This window comes from Carassius auratus, unplaced genomic scaffold (assembly GCF_003368295.1).
Source record: "Carassius auratus strain Wakin unplaced genomic scaffold, ASM336829v1 scaf_tig00214433, whole genome shotgun sequence".
Classification (NCBI taxonomy): Eukaryota; Metazoa; Chordata; class Actinopteri; order Cypriniformes; family Cyprinidae; genus Carassius; species Carassius auratus.
In genome coordinates, this window is record NW_020527657.1 from 45653 (window position 1) to 71083 (window position 25431).

At 35.7% G+C, this 25431-nt stretch overlaps 1 protein-coding gene across 1 annotated transcript in view; it reads left to right on the forward strand.

The window, feature by feature from the left end:
* LOC113092077 (radixin) overlaps window positions 1-25431 on the forward strand; it is an 80582-nt gene that overhangs the window by 8939 nt on the left and 46212 nt on the right. Inside the window, exons 2-3 of the mRNA XM_026257677.1 lie at window positions 10276-10371; window positions 12025-12147. Of these exons, the coding sequence (XP_026113462.1) occupies window positions 10276-10371; window positions 12025-12147 (219 nt within the window). The remainder of the gene's footprint in view (window positions 1-10275; window positions 10372-12024; window positions 12148-25431) is intronic.

Genomic DNA, 25431 nt, shown 5'->3' on the forward strand with positions numbered 1-25431 from the left:
TGAAACAGCAGGTGGGCTGAATGAGACACAGATTAACTACTGACAGCAGGCGGTGCTTAGGATACAGTATGATACAGAAAATGCAACTTCTGAAAACAGTCTGTTCTGTTCCCCTCAGAAACACATTCATGTAAAATTCACTGTAAACTCTTATTACCTTCTGTGAGGCGTCTGTCGTTGCTAAGCATCCATTAGCTGCGATCTCCGTTACAAGGACATTTCAGTAATGGATTTCCACCACCGAAAAACCCTTGCTGTAACTCTGCTACAAGATTAATTTTCGAAGAAAAGTAAAAAAAATCTGCAGTGTTTCACTCCGAAGGAAGCCTATTGAGTTAATTATTTTCACATGACCTGGTGCAAAAGTAGGGATGGGCGTTTTCCACAAATATCACATTTGAATATTTGAGCTCACAAAATACGAATATTCAAATATTTATTTAAATTAAGTTTAATGAGACCAACGTTATTTTTCAGCTACATTTATTGTTTCTGTAATTTTGAACAAGCTTGAACATTACACATCGTGTTTTGTAGCTGAAAACCTTTGACAATGCATGCAAACAAACAAAAGTACAGATTAAAAGCACAAAAAAAAAGTGAACAAAGAAAAAACATAAAGCAGCCTGCAGCAATTAGGCAATTGTAGAACGTAGCCTATACTTAACTTTGAAACTTTGAAACTGTCTGCAAATCTTTTTTCTATTGTTTTACATGTTCTTAAGAAACACGGGCATGTCAACATGATTGGGGGAAAGTCGGATCCTTAGTCTGTTAAGAATAATGCCAGCTGCGGAGAAAATGCACTCTGACGCCACAGACGTTGTCGGGACTCACAATAACAGTGTGTTAAGCGAATAAGTTTTGTGAAGTGCTTCGCATTTTCGTTTCACCACTGAATGGGATCCTCATCTGGTGGAATACATGGCTCCAGCAAGAACTGTTCCCACTCGTCTCGGCTGAACTCTCTGTAATTATCCCTGAAGAACTGGCTCAGCCTTTTCAGACGAGTGGGCATTGCATCCTCTTCTTCGTTGGTGGCGGCGGCTGCATCCTCTCCACTTGCATCAAGGGAAATGTTCTGATAATGTTCAAAAAAGTTTTCTTTTCTTATTTCTCTCATGTTTTCATCGAGAAACCTGAGATGTTTGTGCCGAGGGTCTAGGGCAGACGCGAGAAGAGTTTTCACTGCATTCTCCAAGTTAGCTATGTTTATTCATTGCTTGAGAGATGCCACAACAATGTTCTTGAATTCGGTCACTTTCTGTGATTCTCCAAGACATATCTGAAGTACTGTAGAAGACCGCAGTTCTTAGGGGCCATTCACATATCGCGTCTTTTGCACGCCCAAGTTTGTTATTTCCAATGTAGGCGCGCAGTATGCACGCTCATAATGGAAGCATCGCGATGCACATGTGGTGTGACGCGCCTGGGAAAAATGGCCGCGTTGCACCGCGTGCGCAACGCGATGCTTCCATCGAGTCCGCACTGAATTTTAGTTTAAAAATATCTAAACCTTTTCATAATTGCCATTTTGAAATAAATTTGGTAGCAGAGCTACTGGAAGCGATTTTTTTGTGCTGCAAATCCATTTATCCTTTGCTGAAATTTCAGCGTAGACGCCTCAGGAGCGCTTCTGCTGGAGCGCTTTGGAAAGAAGGAGAAAAGCGCCTAGCGTTTTCCACGCGTTTTTAGGCGCGATATGTGAACGGCCCCCCTCATTCATTCATTCATAATTTTTTTGCTTGCATACATCTTCAAATATGCCATGGAAAATCACAGAAAGTGACCAAATTAGGTTTTATTGTGATCTTGTTTTTTATTTATCCAATAATCAGAGCAGAACGAATATTCTAATGTTCGACTATCCATGCACACCCCTACTGAAAAGCTGTTGTTGTTTTTTCAGCTCGATATTGTTCAATGCTTTTCTTTCAATCCCACACAACCCCCCCCACCCCCACCCCCACCCCAAAAAAAACGGAAAAAATATTCTCAGCTCTTTTCAACATTAATAATAATAATAATGATAATAGTAACAATAAATGTTTTTTTTTGTGTGTGTAGAAAATCTGATTGTTAAAAGGATTTCTGAAGGATTGTGTGACTGGAGTAATGATGCAAAAAATTCAGCTTTGAAAGTCAGCTTTGATTGTTCCTAATAAACTGTTTAACTGCACTTGCAAGTATATATATATATATATATATATATATATATATATATATATATATATATATATATATATATATATAATTTTTTTTCACACACACACACAAAAAAAGTACAAGATACTGAGATGCAGTATATACCGTATATAGCGATTCAGCCAAAACATATACATTTTTGCTCATATCACCCAACCCTATGAGTTAGATCGGTTGTGTTAGATGAGTGAGACAGTGCTGGGCTGCTCCAGGACAGTTTGGAAAACCATTTCAGAGACACGTTCTTAAATGTGACTCATTTAAAATCTATTACATGCATGCACATTTATTTGGCAGTTTTAATCGCCTTTTTGGTAGCTTCATGACTTAACTGACCATGACATTGCATGCTTGTAGTTTCATTCGCAATTTGATTTGATTTTATACATGCTACAACGTGCACCGGCACCTTTGTGTGTGCAATTGAAGAGCACAATATGGTTTCCACATTCATTTGACTTACGTCTAGCGCTGAAGTGAAGAGCACGTCTGAAATGTCTCCCATTTGATGTGGTCGTAATGCATTCTGTGTCTAATTATATGCACTTCATCAAGAGTGACAGAAGCAGCAGTTGTGAGTAGGGTGGGCAAGTCTAGCTCTTCCCCTGCCTTAATTGCATTAAATATTTTTAATGAGTTAAAATGTAAATTGTAGAAAACCTGTGTTAATGCACTATTTTTAACAGCACTATTTGAAATACAAAAATATTTATTCCCCTTAAATTTCAGAGCTTCACAACACTTAACCTGTTAGCCAGCACCCCCCATTATGGGACTCGCAGCTGAAAGTGCTCTACCGAACTTTTAATTGTAACAGTTTCCTACTTTTCTACAGTGTGTTACAAACATAATTTTGGTGTCTTTGGAAAGAAAACCTTTTGGGCTTTACTTTTTATCAACCAGATTTGATAATGCTCAAAAATATCTGGATACTGGAGCAATCTAGAAAAGCAATGGGTTGAAAGTCACATGTCTCATGAGTTTCTATTTCAAATCTGAATAAGATATCATGAAAAATGAGACTCCTGCAAATATTTTTATGAGACTGTCTACACCCCCCACCCCCCAAATATATATATATATATATATATATATATATATATATATATATATATATATATATATGTATATATGTATGTATATATATATTTACCAACAGTATTGAAGGCTTCTACAAACTATTTAGCCATTAAACATACCACTGCATATAATGGAATAGTTTTTTTTCCATTATAAAACACTAGACAGAAACTTAGAGATCATATAAGTGATTTATTTGAGCACTAGAAAAATACAATAAGAATATTTGAGTAAGAATAACAAGAAAAAAAAAGATTTAACTTTGTTTGCCAGTTACAGAAATCCTGAGATTGCTAGAAATGCAGCATTTACTATGAATTACGATGCAAAGAAGTGCTGATGTGCTGATGGCCACTTACACAGATGGTAATAACACAAATGTGCCATTGAAGTAAATAATCCACTCTCCCTATTCACATAGATGTGTTCACTTTGATAGCCTTGATCATACAGTAATAGGGAGCTGATTTGGGCTGATTTGCACCCAAACAGATGGTAATCATGCAGATACATTCACATTCAACATAAAACACACTCACATATATAAAAACTGTTGAAAAATAAAAGAAACAAAGAAAAAGGCGATCGCTATAAGTTCCGCCTCCATCAGCTCACAGGTGTGTCAGTGCGTGTCACGAGGGAGCGCCAAAATTCAAGTATACTATCTTTCGCCTATCTTTCATTCATTCTTTTTTCCGGTGTATTGTCTCATTCTGTTTGTGACACTGTACGCTGCAAAACCATGCCGTTTTTTTACTACCAAGACGCAGTTTCTGACCGGGAGTTATTCCATAACGGACTCAAACAATTCTGTCGCTGAAGAACTGAAAGGTAAACAAAGGAATTATGATCCATATTACAACACTTTTGCTTCGTTGGACTAAACGTGCTTCATGAGATGTCGTTCAGTGGACCCTTACCTTTCTAACTAAACCGGGATTTACAGCTGTGGATTTGTTTATGACTCGTTATTATGACGGATCTTGTATGTACAGCGTTTCCATTGCTCGTGTTTTCATGTGTACTGCTTACACAAATGTAGCAAATACAGTCTTTATAAGTTTTCCAAAACAGCGATCTATCGTCGATGCTTGAGGCTTAGATCTTTATAATGATACATTGTTTGTCAAGATTAAATTTTCATTTAATCTATTCGTAAACAGACACGTGCGAGTTTAGGGGCTTTCAGGACGAGGGCGTTGGGGTGCTGGCTAACAGGTTAATGAGCTGAACTGAACCAACACTGAACTGTCTGCAGCTGAATAACACGATTGTCCTTCTACTTTCTAGAGTCATGAAATTATTATGTCTAGTCATCAACTACATTTTTGTCCTGTTGTTTTATGTTCAAGGCTTTTTTTATGCAGGCTACACTATTCACTTTTCATAACGGTCAGTTTTAAGCTAAATAAGCCTGCACTGACAACGAGAATTAGAAGGAAGTAAATATGTGGGTGGTGGTGTAATATGCTATTATAAAACAATGTTATTAATCAATATATTAAGATAACCTATTTAAATTACTAAAATACCCTATGAGCAATGAATAATTCACCACATTGCATAGGATGATGCCATGACAATTTCAAGCGCACAGCTTCACCAAAATTTGAATTATTTTGTTTAGTTATATCATTTATAATAATGAGGGGGGGGGAGAGACATTACCTCAAAAACTTTCTGACCTTATTGACTGATGTGAACAGGGCTTTCTGAATAGACCTTTCCCACTATAATTGTGTTGAATGATTGTTGCCTGTTTAGAGGCGGGTGTTGCTGTTGGACAGTGTTTTCTCTGCTTCCTGTTGGCCTTACTGGCCTTGCTGTAGTTGATCGTAGTTCCATTTAGCGTTTCACACCATATTTCTGATATTATCGATCAATCTTGTCAGATTAATTTTGAATGTTCACTTTTATTTTATATCCGTGAGTGCAGTACACCTGCATTGCATTAGCACTCGTTAGCTTGTCATTAGCGTTTTCATTCGAACCTATCGCTGGTTTCTTTTCTCCTCTCCTCTCTCTGGTTTCTTTTCTCCTCTCCTCTCTCTTGCTCCAGTTTTTCACAAGTTCATCAAACAACTGTGGTAAGAATATTTCAACAAGCACGGTGAGTAATAGCTTCTCCTGCTATTGTTATTTGCACCTCTTGCCACATGTAAAGTTGATCTATCTCGGTCGCAGATGAGGAATTCACATGTGATAAATGCAGGGAAATAGTTAGGCTGACAGAGAAGATTTCAGAATTAGAGACACACATCCAAACTTTAACTGAGGACAGTAAGAATGTTATGGCTTTAGATACGGCTTTGGATGTGTCTAGCTCAGGGATTCCTGTACATTGTTCGGTTCCGGCAATAGAGCCCCTGCAGCAGGTCAACTGGGTGACAGTGAGGCAGCGTAGTCGTGGGTCAAAACATCACTCTTCTGTTCCGATCAAAACATTAAACAGGTTCTCCCCACTCAGTGATGCACCCACTGAGAAACCTGATGCAAGTGCTCTAGTTATTGGCGATTCTATTGTACGGAACGTGAATATAGAGACACCAGCCACCATAGTCAAATGTTTTCCGGGAGCCAGAGCGACTGATGTTATGTTTGTACTGGTTATGTTTGTACTGGCTGTATACAGGCAACCAGGGCACCATACAAACTTTATTAAAGAGTTTGTTGATTTTACATCCAAGTTATTTCTGGCTGCAGATAAAGTTTTAATATTTGATGATTTTAATGCCCATGTTGATAATGAAAAAAATGCATTGGGATCAGCATTTATAGACATTCTGAACTCTATTGGGGTTAGACCACATGTTTCAGGACCTACTCATTGTCGTTATCATACTCTAGATTTAATACTGTCACATGGAATTGATGTTGATAGTGTTGAAATTATGCAGCCAAGTTATGATATCTCAGATCATCATTTAGTTTTGTGCAAACTTCATATAGCCAAAATTATAAATTCTACTTCTTGTCACAAGTATTTAAGAACCATCACTTCTACCACAAAAGACTGCTTTTTAAGTTATTTTCCTGATGTATCCGAATTCCTTAGCATAACCAAAACCTCAGAACAACTTGATGATGTAACAGAAACTATGGACTCTCTCTTTTCTAGCATTTTAAATAAAGTTGCTCCTTTACGCTTAAGGAAGGTCAAGGAAACCAGTATGACACCATGGTATAATGAGCATACTCGCACCCTAAAGAGAGCAGCCTGAAAAATGGAGCGCAGCTGGAGGAACACAAAACTAAGGGCATTTTGTATTGCTTGGCAGGAAAGTAACCTGTCCTACAGAAAAGCATTAAAAACTGCTAGATCCGATTACTTTTCTTCTCTTTTAGAAGAAAACAAACATAACCTCAGGTATTTATTCAATACAGTGGCTAAATTAATGAAAAATGAAGCCTCAACAAGTGTTGACATTTTCCAACATCACAGCAGTAATGACTTTATGAACTACTTTACTTCTAAAATTGATACTATTAGAGATAAAATTGTAACCATTCAGACGTCAGCTACAGTATCGCATCAGACAGTGCACTATAGACCGCCTGAGGAACAGTACCACTCATTCTCTACCATAGGAGAGGAAGAATTGTATAAACTTGTTAAATCATCTAAACCAACATCATGTATGTTAGACCCTATACCATCTGAGCTCCTAAAACAGGTGCTTCCAGAAGCCATAGATCCTCTTCTGACTATTATTAGTTCCTCATTGTCATTAGGATATTTCCCCAAAACCTTCAAACTGGCTGTTATTAAGTCTCTCATCACAACTTGACACCTAAGAACTAGTTAATTATAGACCAATCTCGAATCTCCCTTTTCTTTCCAAGATACTAGAAAAGGTGATATCCTCACAATTATGTTCCTTCTTAGAGAAAAATTTCCAGTCAGGATTTAGACCGTATCATAGTACTGAGACTGCTCTCCTTAGAGTTACAAATGACCTGCTATTCAAGACTTACCCATGGGTATTAATAGGAGAAGTTCCTCCTTTATGTCTTTCATGTAAAGTTCCTTTGACTATCAAGCATATTTTGTTGAATTTTAATTTTTTGATGCTACTAGAAAATGCTTTTATTCAGAAACATGCTTGCATGACATATTTGAAAATGTACCACCTAAATGTATTTTAGATTTTCTATCTTATGTTAAGTTGAAATGTTTTATATAATGTAAATCTTATGGATGATACTGAACCTGTTTGCCATGTAAATAGCCATGATGCTAACATGCTGTAAAAAACGTAATAAACAAACAAATGACCTGCTCTTATCATCTGATCGTGGTTCTATCTCTCTACTAGTTCTATTGGATCTTAGTACTGCGTTTGACACAATTGACGACAACATTCTTTTGCATAGACTTGAACACTTTGTTGCCATTAATGGAAGTGCATTATCATGGTTTAAATCATACTTATATGACTGCCATCAGTTCGTAGCAGTGAATGAAGAGGTATCATATCGATCACAAGTGCAGTATGGAGTACCTCAAGGCTCAGTACTAGGGCCAATACTCTTCACGCTTTATATGTTACCCTTTGGAGATATCATCAGGAAACATGGTGTTAGCTTTCACTGTTATGCTGATGATACTCTGCTGTATATTTATTCGCGGCCCGGTGAAACACTTGATTTGAAAAACTAATGGAATGCATAGTTGATATAAAAAAACGGATGACGAGTAATTTCTTACTGCTAAATTCTGAAAAAACAGAGGTGTTAATTATAGGACCTAAAAACTCTGCATATAATAACCTAGAACACTGTCTAAGTCTTAAAGGCTGCTCTGTCAATTCTTCGTCATCAGTTAGGAACCTAGGTGTGCTATTTGATCACACTCTTTCCTTAAAAAGCCAAGTTTCTAGCATTTGTAAAACTGCATTTTTCCATCTCAAGAATATATCTTAATTACGGCCTATGCTCTCAATGTCAAATGCAGAAATTTTAATCCATGCATTTATGACCTCAAGGTTAGATTATTGTTATGCTTTATCGGGTGGTTGTTCTGCACGCTTAGTAAACAAATTACAGCTAGTCCAAAATGCAACAGCAAGAGTTCTTACTAGAACCAGCAAGTATGACCATATTAGCCCGGTCCTGTCAACACTGCACTGGCTCCCTATCAAACATCATATAGCTTTTAAAATATTATTACTTATTACTTATAAAGCCCTGAATGGTTTAGCACCTCAGTATTTGAATGAGCTCCTTTTACATTTATAATCCTCCAAGTCCGCTACGTTCTCAAAAGTGGGGGCGGGAGATCCTTTTCCTATTTGGTGCCTAAACTCTGGAATAACCTACCTAACATTGTTCGGGAGGCAGACACACTCTTGCAGTTTAAATCTAGATTAAAGACCCATCTCTTTAACCTGGCTTACACATAACATACTAATGTTTTTGATATCCAAATCCGTTAAAGGATTTTTAGGCTGCATTAATTAGGTAAACCGGAACCAGGAACACTTCCCATAACACCCGATGTACTTGCTACATCATCAGAAGAATGGCATCTACGCTAATATTTGTCTTTTCTCTCTTATTCCGAGGTCACCGTAGCCACCAGATCCAGTCTGTATCCAGATCAGAGGGTCACTGCAGTCACCCAGATGGTGGATCAGCACCTAGAAAGGACCTCTACATCCCTGAAAGACAGCGGAGACCAGGACAGATCCCCTGTAAAGGCCTTATCTCAGACGACCACCAGCACATGACCACAAGAAACAGATGATTCTTCTGCACAATCTGATTTGCTGCAGCCTGGAATTGAACTGCTGGTTTCGTCTGGTCCAGTCCCAGCGCCAGAATATTTTAACAGAGGGGGCTATCCCTTCTACCCGGGTGGGCACATAGCGTGAGTGTCAGTGGGCGTTTGGTATCGACGTATTTTAATTTAGCCTATAAAACAAAGTAATTAGTACTACTAATCATCATCACTATTTGCAAAGAAGAAAATGTATTATGATTTTTCACTGGCCCGATGCACATTCGAGATCAGTTCAAACTTTACGCAAACATTTTTTTCAAAAGTCACGATTAAAATAAGATGACGTTATAAACAAATTATGCATTCTATAATATAGCTAAATAAATAAAATGTCCCGCCTCTACAGCATGTTTCCAATCACTGAAGCCCCTTACAGTAAAAACGTTGTCTGATGGAGATATTAAGTATTTACTGCATGGAAAACAAAATTCAGCAGCTGCTTCCACAGAGTATTCCAACCACTCTGTGACTTGATTCAATTTAAAATGAGTAACGTTTTGTTTTTAAACTTTTTATTGAAATTACACATCACATTTTATATTTCATTGTACTTATTTAGGCCTAATTTCATTTGTATGTTCTCATGTGCCAGGTTTGGGGGTGGGGTGGGTTGAGATCATCGCGGATGTGGTCTTGACGCCGGGTCTGGTCTGGTCAGAGGAGAACTTGCCCCCAAACTAAGCCTGGTTTCTCCCAAGGTTTTTTTCTCCATTCTGTCACCGATTGGGTTTCGGCTCTCTGCCTCCGTCGCCTCTGACTTGCTTAGTCGGGGGTCACTTCATCTACAGCGATATCATTGACTTGATTGCAAATAAATGCACAGACACTATTTAGACTGAACAGTGAAGACATCACTGAATTCAATGATGAACTGTCTTTAACTGTAAATTTGCATTATTGACACACTATTTTCATAATGAATGTTGTTCAGTTGCTTTGACGCAATGTATTTTGTTTAAAGCGCTATATAAATAAAGGTGACTTGACTTGACTAGAACAGCATATGGTTCTTATGTGTTCATTGTTTTATTCTTATTTATCTTCATTTTGAAGAACTCGTATATAATTTAGCATGTCTTTAATATTGTATAGTTTCATTCAGAAATGGTAACTTCGATGTTTTAAATATATATATATATATATATTTCAGCTCTTTTCACATTTATGTTCATTTTTGAAAGATTAATTGGTTCATGGTCATCCTGCAGGTGGTGAAGACAGTAGGTCTGCGAGAGGTCTGGTTTTTCGGTCTGCAGTACGTGGACAGTAAAGGCTACACAACATGGCTGAAGCTGAATAAAAAGGTAAGGCTTTCCCTCCCACTTTTCCATGTCTCTTTCTAGTAAGGGTCTGCGATATTGACAAAATATCTAAATGTTTTCTGGGATTTTATCAATAACAATAATTAGACTATATTTTGCAGCATGTTATTGTTCTGGAACCTTAACCCCTTAACTGTCACTCATATTTTTTAACATTGACTTTGTAGTGCACGATCCAAACTTAAATTTGTATTATTCATGAATGAAAACATTTTGTAACATGATATTGATGTACCATTTACATGGTAATGCAATGTCTGATTTTAAAATGAGTTTTAAAGGATGAATTTTGAGATTTTAAGTTTTCAGTTGATATAAAATTTCTCATGATTTCTAAAATGTGATGGAGAAAAAGGCAACAAAGTCTTCTTGTTTTTTTAACAAAGGTCAAAATTCCTGTAATAATGTAGATTTTTGAGGGTGCACTCTTGTCATAAATTAATCTATTACTTTTCCTACATAATTTTTAACAAAAAACATTGATAAAATATATATTTGGGAGTCTTAGACCTTTCCAACGATATATAGTTTGTCAAGATTAGATCAGACTTAATTGTAATATAGTGAAGTAAATTAAGGCATCCCACAGAGCGGACGGGTGACAGTTAACAGGTTAAGGACTGTCGTAAAGTTTATTATTTTCTTCATATTCTGTGTGGTGGTCAGTTCACATTGACAGAAATTAATATTTTCCAATAAATTTAAACTGTTCTTTACATTTTATGTGAATTAGTGAATTAAAATAATAATACTTTTGGGCCGTTACCAATCAAATAAAATCAGCATCAACAAAATCTTTGCAATGCAGAGAAAACAGAAGACACACCTAAAGTGGCATTTAGATGCATATACACACTGTTTAATGCAAGAAATGAATGCCTTTAACCTGCAATTACAAATGCATAAATCATATTTTGAAATATAAAACATTAAATACCGATATTTGAAATTATTTAAATAATAAAAGATACTTGAAATGTGAAATTAAAACCACCATCAGGTTGCAGCAAGTCACTGTTAAAAAGTGAGTCATTGCAATTGAACCAAATAATTTTAACAGCTGATTCATTTAGGAACGAATCACCGTCATGTTGCTCAGAGAAGTAAAACGTTGAAGTGGTATAAATGGTCTATATACATTTCTGCCCCATGTCTTCAATTTTTGTGCTCATTTTAAATGTAGTGAAAGTACAGTGAAAGAACTCACTTTAAACGCGCTCACTAGTCTAGACTTCACGTAATGAATGCATGCACTCTGTAGGTGTGGTAGAAACAGTTCTATGGAAACTTGCAAAAACTTAAAAAAAAAAAAAAATAAATAAATAAAGCTTTCTGACCTTCCATTGACAGCAGTGCAACTACCAAGTTCAAAACCCATAGAGGCATTACGGAAGTAGTTGAAGTAATAGCTTGAATACTTGATTTAGTTCTTATATGGCATTCTATTAGCTCAAACAGTAGATGGTGGTGCTAGCAATGCCAAGGACGTGGGTTCAACTCTCATTTCTCGGAAAAAGTATGGACTGAGATGTGTACCTTGCATGCAGTGTCAGCGTTTTGGATAAAAGTGTTTGCCAAATTTTCTAAATCAACAGCGCGAATATTATTTTATATGTTTCTGTGAAAACTTGGCAGGTGACTCAGCAGGATGTTAGAAAGGAAAACCCTCTGCAGTTCAAGTTCCGGGCAAAGTTTTTTCCAGAAGATGTTTCTGAAGAGCTGATTCAAGAGATAACACAGCGTCTCTTCTTCTTACAGGTATTGGGGAACCTAGTCTCCAAACACTTGCCATCAAATTGTATTTATTTAATTTTGAAAATGACTATAATATATTGTGTTAGGATGGACCACCTTCAGTGATGCTGAACCCAAAACAATGTATTTGCTTTTTTTAAGTCTTGAAACACCAGAATTCTACCATTTAGCATACTTGATTTTAAGTAAGGGCCATCTGAACATTTCAGTGATCACATATATTTGTAAGTAAAATAATGTGTAAAAAAAAAAGGCTAAAAATGCAGTTCATTGACAGTATTTGCATAGACAATACATAGGGCACTAGCCCCTAGGGATTATTCTAGGAATTAGGATTATTCTTATTATTTTTCATCCATGTATTCGTCCATGTGTTGTAGATCCAGGATGAAGCTAAGACATGAGCGTTTCTCTACAATGCCTCCTAGAATTGTGGTAATGCATATACCATACAAATTTGTAGGGCTACCCTCTTAATAACTGACTAATCCTTAGTTAGCGAGAAGAGAATGACCTAAATTTTATAAATTGGTTCAGGGCTCACAGAATTTCAAAATCCGAACACTGTGAAAAATCCGATGATCAGAAGTTGTTTGCATTTTTTCCTTCAAATAACAAATTCATGGTTTGGATAATATTACAGATTTTGAGTCACAGATTGGGTCATTTTTTTTTTGTTGGATGAGCAAAAAAAAAGATCCATTAAAGGGGTCCTATTATGCTTTTTCACTTTTTCAACTTTAGTTAGTCTGTAATGTTGCTGTTTGAGCATAAAAAAGTTCTGCAGTGTTACAAAGCTCAAAGTCCAGTTCAAAAGGAGATTTTTTATTTAACAGAAATCACTTTTCAAAAACTACATCGAACGACTCATTTGGACTACAACGCATATTTTCGGGACTTGTGATATCACAGATATCAACAAATGGGATGAGACCTGGTTGAGCTACACTAAAGAAGGCAATGAGTATTATCACTGTCACGTTAGCTTTCCCAAGGCGAGCTTAAAGTGGTTACAATCAGCCGGGTTTAAATTGCACTCAAATTGATTTGATTTTGACAATTTTTACACTGAAGCTTGTAGGTGGCTATGGTAAGGGGCACAACATTTCCCGACCAGGTGCTGAATGGTCCCAATCAAAACACACACTGGCCCAGCTGACCATGCACAGCACAATTCATACTTTCAAAGGCGGGTGTTCATTTACAGTAGGTGGCCAGCCTTTCTGGGGCTTACCGCCGCGGCAGTACCGCGGTGGTAACTGAAATTCATTCGCGAAACTACCGCCAGGTGGCGCAAAGGGACGCCTTGCGAAATGAATGTAATTAATTGTAAAATGAGATAAAAGAAGGAAGTAAAACAACAATAACATTATGATATAACATTGTAACATTTAAAAAAATTTGTTAATTTTTAAAATGTAGGATAGACTTAGACTACAGTCTACTAAACAAAAATTAAAAGAAGACCTTAACACAAAGGATCATATGCATGCTATTTTTATTAAACAGTAAATAAATATAAGGCCTATATATATATATATATATATATATATATATATATATATATATATATATATATATATATATAAGCTAAACAAATGCTAGACAAATGTTTTAATTTCATTTTCATTTCGATTCATTCTTGGTTTAAAAAAATCTTCAGGTTCCATATGCAGAGCGAAATGGGAACGGTCCAGCATTAAGCAATAATTAGTATTAACTCTGTTATTATTCTTGATTTTTCAAACTACCAGCATTTTTGAATTATGCCTTATGTGTGACCAAAAATTAAGTATTATTTGTTTCAGCTGATCGTGCTGGTGCCTCGCGCACATAATGGAAACAGAAGTCGTTCACCAGACATTCGGCGTGAGCACTTTGACATATTGTTAATTATGTTTTTTTTTCATCAATACTGAAACGCACACAGCCTATTTACCTCATGAATAATAGCCTAGTTAAGCTTCAAATGGGCAACATCACAAATATGGAAACGTTTGATTTCTCCCGATTGAGCCTATAGCCTATTAAATTCCTCTCACAAACTCTGATTTATTTTTTAGCGTGTTTAAAAAAATAAATAAACATGCAGCAAACGAAAATAGGTGATTGATCCGTTCAAATGAAACCTATACACGACTCATATATTTTTTTCCTCTGACAAACTTAATTTATTTTTTAGCGTGTTTAAAAAATAAAAAATAAAGAAAACATTCAGCAAATGAAAATAGGCGATTAATCCGTTAAAATGTGTTACTCTTGGTTAACAGTACTAATTATAATTATTTTACTTCAGAACAGAGCCTGGCACTAATCTAGGTAATCCATGTTTTTTTTTTTTTTCTTTCTTTCATTGCATCTGAAAACGACTTTGTTCATTACATTCACTTCACGTGATCTGGCGCAGATCAGCCTCCCGCAAAGCTCAGCTGTGGATGATTTAAAAATGTTTGATGTAAAGCAGTGGTTCTCAACCCACGGCCCGTCACAAACTCTAATGCAGTCTGCACAACATGCAGAAAAAAACAAAACAAAAAAAAAGAACATAATCAGTTTGTAACATTTTATTGTTTACATCAATTAAAAAAAAATTATGCTACTAATGAAATATAAGCTATATCCTAATGTTTTTAAGTGTTTTTTTTCTTCTTCATATATTATTTTCAGACATGAGCACTGGCATAAGCATTTAACGAACACATACAAGCGCGCACTTTGGCAGAATTCAATTCAAATAGTCATCAACAGCCATTAGGTAAATTGCCTTTAAGGTAAAATTGCGCATCAGAATGGACACATTTGTTTTTTAAGGGAGAAAAAAAAGAAATTCAAAAAATGCCAGCGAATGAACATGTACAAACTGTCAACAGTCACAGTATCATTATTGAAGGAGAAGTGCTGGATTTTCGTTTTTTTTTTTTTTTTTTTTTGCCCTGCAACTCACTTGAAGAAGTTCAGATAAATGGAAACACCATACACTATGTAACAATCTTTAATTGAAGAAATGTGGCAAATATCTCAAGAGAGAACCTCATATTATTAAATTAAATAGTGCTTTCCATATTTGGGTCAAAATAGGCTACATTTGTGAACGCACATTTTCTGAAATGTTGCGCTTCAGGTCATGCAAGCCTGCATCTTAAACCCTCTGTCAAACTTTCTGCGTCCGCGAGTCCGCTATGGACCGCTAGGTACAGTAGGCGTGAAGTAAAAATCGTCGTTGGAGAGTGTGTGCAGAGACTCTAGCAGACGACCGGGCGGACAGGTGCGCCTGGTCAGTTGGCTTCAAAAGCAAAATTGCACATGTGCAGCCAGGCAGAGTGAAGAGCTCATTGCTACTCGAACCTGTGCAATCCGTCAGTAAAAGAATATAAAGACAGTGAGATGTGCAATAATTCTGGGCAATTGCAGAGCTGGCCATCAGCCTGCTCATTCAGAAGTATAAGTTGAAGAAGTCTGCGTCCGCGCTGGCCGTGTCTGCGTCTGGATTGCTCATGCGGAAAGTATAACACAGGCGTTACAATCGCTACTCCTTTCAAGCTGAATCTCACAAAATTGGTCAGCTCCCGACAGCATCATGTTTTATTTATGGGGAGTAGAATTGTTTATTTCAATGAATGTAATAGATTATATATCATAATAGTTAGGCTATAATATTATAAATCAGGTTGGTTTGTATTGCTGACGTAATATGTAAATTATATGCATAGACTTGCACTTAGACCATAGTGCGGCTCGCTGGAAAAAAAGGTTGAGAACCACTAGGTTGCTGTCCCATTTTATACAGGAATTGTTCATTTTAAAAAATTGAATTATATTGTTAGTTCTAATTATATTGTTAACACAAGTCGTCCCCTTGGAATTATAAGGTTCTATCTGACATTTTTGTCAAAATTGAGTTATTCACATATTCTTATTCTGTGACAACTTATTTACATTATGTGATGTTTTTTTTGAAGTTGTGTACATTTTGGGACTTTTTATTGAAAAAACAAAAAGGTTATATCTACAAAGACGAACTCTAACTTGGCTCTATAAGGTTCTATCTGCGTGAGCCAGTCAGCACTTCGAATGCACAGAAGAGGACCAATCAGGATCAACTTTATATGTCGTGTCACCGGCTTTAGATCGCAGTGTGAGGATTATGGAACGAAACAAAGTTTTTAAGAAACCTAAAGATCTACAATTTTATTGACGATCTTGTCAAGGACCGCAGCTCGAATTCCAGGCAAGTTCACTCTTTATTTTTTAGGTGTTGCTGAGAAGATTGTTTTCATAGTTAGACACCACACTAGCCAGCAGCACTAGCTTTATAGTTCCTGATATTATGAGGCAAGCACTAAGATTAAAAAAGAAGAAGAAGAAAAAAAAAAAACGAACGAACCTATCCTATTCAAAATAGTTAGTTTACAGTAAGTTATGATCGTTATGTGAACAAGTGAAAGATCGTTAAGGCAGTTACCTCAGTATTAAAACGATTTAAGAATGATTGTAGACTGTGTAGCTACTCAATGGGATACCATGCTAAATATATATAATATAAATATTGTTTTTAAATATGAATTTTTTCACATGTATTTTTTTTTCTCCAGGCAGGTGACAAGGTAGATGCAAGCAGGGCCTAGGGTCTTACCAGACAAACCAGTGGGGAACCAGTGACTGCACCTACCAGTTTACAAATTAAGGACCTGGGGTCTACTCAGAAAAGAAGAAACGGAAGAAGTGTCTCAGATAAAGTCTGTGTTTGAAAAAAATGAGTCACAGAGAGTATAATAGTTATGTGTTTTAAAAAATGAGTCTGACATTTTTTTGTGATTTATATATAGTCAGTGAATCATTTTTCAATGATTATTAAACTTTATGAATTAATTTGCTGAAACGTGTCTTTTTTCTTTTTTTTTTGTTGCAGTTTTTAAAGTCTTAAAATGTCAATATTAAGCCTTAAAGTTCAAATAGTCAACAATTTAATTGATTGGGTCTTAATTATAACAATAAACATTAGCATGTTATTTCAGCCATACTGATGTCTAGAGAGAAAGCCATTTTACCTGGCCCACTTTAGGTGGAATAAAGTCCTGCTCAGATATATTACTGTAGCTTCTTTCTGTCTAAACAAAAGAAGGATTAAAGTAACAATTTCTGCAATAATGTGTTTAATTACCCACCAAATTGTTACTAAAATTAACATCTGCACTCAACAAAATATTTAGACCTACCTTGCTTAATTTGAAATGTCCTAAATACATGAAAGTGCTAAAAATATAAAATAAATGTCATAGAATGGATAAAATTTTTCTTTCTAACACATTTTGAGACATTGTTACAACATTAAGTTTATATTCAATGTTCAAATAATGTTTTGGCAGATAGAACCTTATAATTCTAAGTGAAAAGTGTTTTTTTAGAATTAGAAGGTTCTATCTGCATTTGACTCATTCCAGAAATCCCCATTTACAAATTCGATAGGATTTTGATATTGTATATTTAGAATACATTTAGGGTCCCTGTTATTTTCATGTTTGAAAGAAACTTGTTCCCCATATACATTTTCCTATATGTAATGCAAAATCTTTGAAGCTCAATATCTCAAAACTGCTCAGAACGCAGATAGAACCTTATAATTCCAAGGGGACGAAGTTCATTTAGAACTTTTTTTACCTATAAACTCCTTGAGAATTTAAAGTTAGTTTAATAGTATTTAATTTCAAGTTTTAAAAAAAGGTTTTAATTGCTTAAATTATTTTTATTAATAATGTTACCATGTTTATTCTTGTAAAAAATACGTCTTTATTCTTTAGGAAAACAAGGGGGAAAATAAGAGACAATCCGAATATTTATTTTGCTTTACCTATTTATGTAAGCTACAATTATTCATATAATAATAATAATAATACAATAATGTCATTAAAAAAATAACATTGGCCTGAGTAATTTTGACCATTATAGAATTGTGACTTTGAAGATTAGTCATTTAGGTGGTAAAAATACTGTGAAATTAATAATGGCATGGATTTTAGAGCATAACAACTGAAGGTTTATGAAACATTAGCCAATAAAGCATTTTTTTTAAACAACGGAACTTAAAGTTGTGAACTAAAATATTATTTCAACCATACAGCATGTGAATAAATAAAATTCATAATTTTCATAACATTTCATTATTCATAAAATGCATAACTTTTCTGGTGTTTGGATATGTACTTCAATATAATGAGCTCCAAGTTTAAGAATAGTCCTAGACTTCTCTCTCTCTTTAACAGCATAAGCTCAATGATATACGTCTTCCTTCCGTTAGACTTTTCCTGCCTTGCTAAATGTTGGGCTCATGATCAATAAGTTCGCCTCAATCTGATTCAGTAAAGTCAAACCGCAGACAGTGAAGCCTCGGAGACCCGCGCGCTGTGAGGCGGGAACAGAGGACTCCACTTGGTCTTAAAGCCTCCCGCAAACATCCACGATCACAAATAACAATGATTTTCGTAAAATAATGACGAATTATTAATTGATGATTTGTTATTATCATTACGGTCTTGTGAAAATAATAATATGGGCTGCGAGAAAATTATGAATACAAATAGTAGTGCTGCTGAGTGCAGGCATGTTTCAGTAACACACCGTTCCTCAGAGCCAAAACACAGACCGAATTCCGTTCAGCTGGAGGGGGTTGGGTTTTGGATAGTTATTCATGGCTTGTGGGGTCGAGATAAAGGTGTGAATTGTTCTTTCATATGGATAGTGTCATGAGGCTTTCACTTGCTGAACCGGTTTATATAGGACTGTTGTTTTGGTTATATTCACAGTGCTGGCTCTCTCTGACGAGAGAAATGCAACATTCACACATTACACTATTCCTTTTCATTTAAAAACATTTCAAGCTTTCTGTAGATATATTTTTAATTTACCTATGTGAGACACCATGATATAATGTTAATTAAAAAATTATCATTATCATGAAAAATTAAAGTGATGAGACGGCGCCTCCCTGTCATTAATGCACATTAATAATTTTTGCACAAACACTTGAATATGAGCTTCTTATCACGAGTAAAATTCATGCCAATAGCCAACATATTTAGCTTGATCAGAAGGTTGACTGCAAGAGTCGAGCGGGATGTTAAGAGTTAGTCTGTTTCTTATACTGATTATTTTCGGGTTAAAGCATGATTTAAACAGATTCATACTCAATCTCTTTCGCAATAATGCGTTCAAACAAATGTAATCTTACAGTCAGTGTTGGGAAAGTTCACTTTCTACATGAACTACTTCAAAGTTCAATTCATAAATTTTAAAATGAACTAGTTCAGTTCATAGTTCAAACCACAAAATTTTGAACTAAGTTCACACAGTTCCAAAAATGAACTAGTTCATAGTTCTTTTTTTCCATATGTTGCTGCGAGCTATTATATTTCAAAATTATTGCAACAGCCCATATAGAATCACAGACAGCAATTATTTTATCAGTTTTAACAATGAAACTATGCATCAGATTTCATCTTCATATCCAATTTTGAATCCTTATCCAACCAGGGTTTACATTAGCATTGAGGGTACAGCACTTCCCCCTTGTTGCTTTAATGCTTTGTCTCCCATTCTCACCGACCTTGTCTATCATAAACATCATAAAATTATTTTAAATGATCATACGCCTTCTTTCTACATGCTGCTGTCGCCTCGATGCCTTTTTTTTTTTTTTTTTTTTTTGATGACGCGTCACGCATGCGGCAGACGGTGTTGCCAGATTGGGTGTTTTTCCGCTACATATTAAGACCCGTTTACAGTGTGTTTTAGCCGGTTTTTCGTCTGGAAGGCTCTATAGAAATCTGGCACCCTATTGAATGAAGTTAACCTGAGAGAGCGTGCCTTTCACAGACACCAGAATGAACGAGTTGACAGTAACGTTCATCGGGCATTAATTCAGCACGTTCAGTTCACGTTCGCCCAAAATATGAACGAGTTCATGAACTATCGTTCAATGAACGCGTTCAGGTACAACACTGCTTACAGTGCTACATTATCTGCATGCTATCTGATTTTGAAATCTTGAAGAAGTTAATCGATCTGTTTAGATAAAATAACTGACAAAGATGTTATTTTCATCACAAACAAAATTTTCACAGCAGAAAGCAGCAATTAAAGATGTAGCTAATGCTTACAATGTTATTAGTTTGGCATGTGATATAGGGAAAACGTTTTCACATAGCTTAAGCCACTTTGAAACTTTGTTATGAACATAACATTTCAAACATACTGAAATACTTTATTCACGGAGTGAAGGCGGAGCGTGTTTCTGGTATCAGTTCGCGCGGAGGGGAAGTTGTTGCTGCTCACAGACTCTGCTGCGAGTGAGAGAGATGTTTAACCTGATGAAACGAACATCCGCCAAAAATCTACCTGCAGCAATGCTCGTTCATCGATTCGCCAAGCTTTACTTTTGTAGGTCGCATGGCAGTAAATAATTCGATAATATGACCATGCAGTCAATACAGATATTTAATAAAAACGTTAAAACAATCAGGGCTGTAAAAAAAAATAAAAATAAAAATAAAAAACGCATGCCAGGTCTACACCGGTCTGGAGTGGAACGATCGAACCAAATACAGCAGAACACAGTGATGGATACACTGGACACAATACCCATCAGTGAACTGATGCTCGTTCTGTTTATGATTAAATGTTCTGACACTGCATTCAGATGATTTGACAGTATAGTGTGATGTCATCAACTTTAGACACACTTTTCGCTGTGGGACACAGATGACAACTCTGGCGTCCGGTGTAGACACAGACAGTGACTGCTCTATTTACAAATAAGTTCTATAAGAAAAAAATAAATAAATAATCTAAACCAGCGGCATAACGAGATGGAAATATAAACTAGAAAAAAATATTAACAGGTCCTCCATCCATGACACTGACTCACTGCTGAGCTGCCACTTTTAATCTGAACAGCTCTTAAAGCTGAGTGGATGGGTAAATGCATGATGGGCTAGTATTAAATTAATCATCTTGTTGCAGTTATAAATTTGACTGCTAAATGAATGATAAAGAACTATATTAAAACTTTGTTTTGTAAAATTTCTTCGTCATTTGAATATTGATTTAAAAATCGTTTTAAATCATAAATCATTTTTTTTTTTCTAAAAAAAAACAAAACAAAAAATCCTGGGATTTTTTTTTTTTAGGCCATATGATATTACCCTACTTTAAAAGCAAGTAAAGAAGGTTCCCTTTAAAATTACTTTAGTTATCAATTACTAAAGCTTTTTTTTTTTACATCGTGTGAATATTGTTGATTATAATGAGAGAACTTGCGTTTAATTGTGAGGACGTTTTATTAATTCTTTAGAGTTTCAAAGATTTAATCGTGCTGGTTTAATTTTATTCGTTTCTTGTTTTAGGCAAATTAGGCCTAAATAATGGGAACGAAATTATACACTGCTTCACATTTAAACATGCAACAATTTCTTAATCAGTTTACAGACAAATGTCTTTTTCCCAATATGTTATGTCAAAATAAAGTGCAGGTAACGAATAACAAAAATGCATGTTGTTTTATTAAAGGAAAAAATATATTTATATTTAAAATATAAATTAAAATATAGGCATAATATATTAAAATATTGACATTTTGCATATTAATCCATGTAGCCTACCCCCCTAAAATAGGCTACCACTTTTAATGCTCGGATGCAAAGTAAAACACAATTTATTTCGAATAATATAACGCATAATTAATATAATATAAATAATACTGCACACCTTTTAAATGTGTCCAATCTAAAATATGGTTTAATACCATGTAGCTTAGAAAATATAAGCACAGACTCTTTCTTGTTCTAAGAAATGCATATAACTTCACAAATACCAAACTTTCTTCTCTGAGTATTAAATATTAAATATTTAAACTAAAGTGTTTTTCTTTCATTTTCCGCGACTGAAGCAGTCAAATGTAACACATCAGCTAGGCAAAACTGACGTCTATTTGCGAAAATGTGCTTTGATGCGCTTGTTTTATAACTTGTGGTTAAAGCGCCACTCAGCGGTCAAAGGCTGCACATGCACTTTACACCGCTGTGGTGGCGGTAAAAGCGGCGTTTTGGATGTCTAGTTAGTGTAATACAGGAACTATTCGAGACGTTCATGAAAGACTTGGGAGAGAAGTGTTGTAATAATATAAAATATGTGAAAAATAATGTGTTTTTCGGACAACCTAGTATGAGAGCCTGTTCTAGTACACCCAAAAACAAAATCAAGACTTTGTGAAAGAGCATAATAGGACCCCTTTAAAAAAACATGTTAAGTACTATTTCGAAACCACAGCAAAAATTAGTAGCATAACATTTAGTTCTGCTTATTTTGCTCTTTGTTAACAAACCTAATTCGGATAACCAGCTCGTTAGAAGTGAGCTCCGTGCATGAACAGTGTTTCCATTGACATGCTCCCTAGACAGTGTTCATTGCTCCCTACTCTCTGGGGGGAAATCTGTTGAAGTTTACCTCACTTCGGGAACATTCATTCACTGATTTGTGCTGCACGATGTCTTCAAACATGGACAAGTGTGACATCATTAACCTCTGTAAATAAATACAACTTAACCCTCTGGAATAGGGTATTTTTGGGGCCTGGAGAAGTTTTGTCATGCCCTGACATTTGTGCTTTTTTCAGTTTATTATAAATATCTAAATGGCTAAAGTCTAATATCACTGTGATCAGCACATACTGGACTATAATAATATGTGAGCAGCATGTATGTATATTATTGTGTTTTTGAGAAAAAAAAGTTATGCGTGGTAAGTGAAAAAATAAAAATCACTTGAATAAGGCAATAAAACACATACAGAACAATGTTTCCCGGGACTTTTTAGAACTGGAGCTTGTAGCCTGAGTTTTCTTTCTAAATTATGTGAAAATCATCTTGCTTACTTAAAGAAAACAATATATTGATTAAAATTTTCTAAGACACTTTTTGTTTGTATAAAGTCATATGCGAGTAGGCGTCAACTATCATGAATATCATTAGCCGCATTTCCACTGTCGGGCCAGTGCGAGCCAGGGCTTAAAGCGGGCCGGGCGGGGCTCATAGCCTCGGGCCAGTAGCACCGAGGCCAGAATAGCGCAGGGTTTCCACAGTGGAGCTTGAAGCACTCCCTTTACACGCCTCTCAGAACAATGTCATGCAACCTCATCATTTCACCATCAAAGAGAAGTTATCAGAAAACTAAGAAATAAGTCACTGGAACATGCGCGATCATGATAAAAGCGGCAGTTTGTTTGCATGCTTTGTTATATATTCAAAATCGAAGCATCGATTTTTTAAACTATAGAATAAGTGATACATTTATCATATATTTATCGAATTTATCAGGACTCAAAATTAATCACACATAAATACACTTAATTCTATTTTATTTATTTATTTTTAAATAGCCTGCTTATTCAGTCGAGTCCGTTTCTGTTTATTAGCCACAGTATAGCCGTCATATTTAGAATGAATGATAATATCTCTATTTTTATAAAAGCTCCCGAGCAAAAACATTATTAGGCTATATTCTTTTATGATAGGCAATATGAGCTAAACTCTCGAGACGAGGCTTGTGACAGATAATATAAGTTACTTAATAAATACACGATTGTGATAGAGAATAAGAAGCTGACTTCTGATTTCTTCAAGCGGTCATATTTTACCATGGTTACTATGGTAACATGTTTAGCGTGCATATCTTTTTAATCGCTTATAAATATTTCAGACTTGTTTAGTGATTATAATCCACATTGGATCAAGTTATTTCAAACACTCCCTGCTGACTGAAAGAGAGTTTTGAGCTCAACTTATTTAAAAAAAAGTGTTTAATGCTGGTGTTAAACCTGTTATCTTTCTGAAATGATCCTCAGCGCAGACTCTCTATTTTTATAAAAGCTCCCCGAACAAAAATCATTATTATATTTTGATGATATGCAATGTGGAGCTAAACTCACGAAACGAGACGACAGATATAATGTTACTTAATAAACACACAATTGTGTGCTGGTGTTAAAGCAGTTATCTTTATGAAATGATCCGCGCTGACGCTCTCTAGACACGGAGAAACTCCGCCTTTGTACATAACCCCTCCTCTAGCCCCAGCTGGCCCGCTTTGGCCCAAGGTTTTCGTCGGGCCAAAAAACCCTGGCCGTTGGCCCCGAGGAAGCCCCGGCGAGGCACGATCAAGCCCCGGAAGTGACAGTGGAAACGCGACTGGCCCTGACACGCACTAGCACGCCCGGTCTTAGCTCGATAGTGGAAACACGGCTATTGTGATTTACACCTGAGAATACAAAGGCCCGCATAATGAGCCTTTCAGTAAGCTGTGTGTCTGAGAGGGAAGAGTTACAAGAAAGAATGTGAGGACAAAATAAATGTATATAATTTTATGTTTGTAGTTTATTTAGAATGTATTTAATTATCCCACAACATAATTTAATCTCCACTTGGGAGTGCAATTGAAACAGTTTATCAGGAACAATCAAGGCTGACTTTCAAACTGAATTTTTGGCTTCATTACTCCAGTCACACAATTCTTTAGAAATCCTTTTAACAATCTTATTTTCTACAAAAAACATTTATTGCTATTATTATCATTATTATTATCATTATTATTAATGTTGAAAAGAGCTGAGAATATTTTTTCAGGTTTTTTACGGGGGATAAATTGAAAGAACAGCATTGTTACATTTGTTACAGTTACATTTGTTACATTTATATTATTTACATCAAGCTTTTGAATGGTATAGTATTGTATATTGTTATTGAAACTTCATAATGTTTCACTTGATTATATATTTAGACAGGAATTATATCTTTGGAAAAAGTCTAACTAGTAAAATGTTTACATGTTATGTGAAAACTAGTACAAGTATAATTAGTGAAATATAATGATATGCGTTCAACAAGGTAGCCCAATAACCCAAACGACGTAACAGGCAACGCCCCTGAAACCCCCGAAGAAGAAAAAAACACCGACTTGTTTATGTTAGGCTACTCAGTCAGGCGCTCGCTCACTCAGTACGCGCTGAGTGAGCGAGCAGTTCATGCACGGTAGGCGGTGGCCAATGCGTTTAACAGACCAGAAATAGAAGATCATACAATAACCAACAGGTCTGGTGTTTGGGTGCACTTTGGATTCCCTGTAAGCTATAATGGTAAAAGCAAGAGAGTGGTGGATAAAAAAACAACGGTCGCATCTGCCAGCGGGAATAAAAAAAATTAAATATAAAAAACACCAGCAGGAATACTTGAAACATGTCAA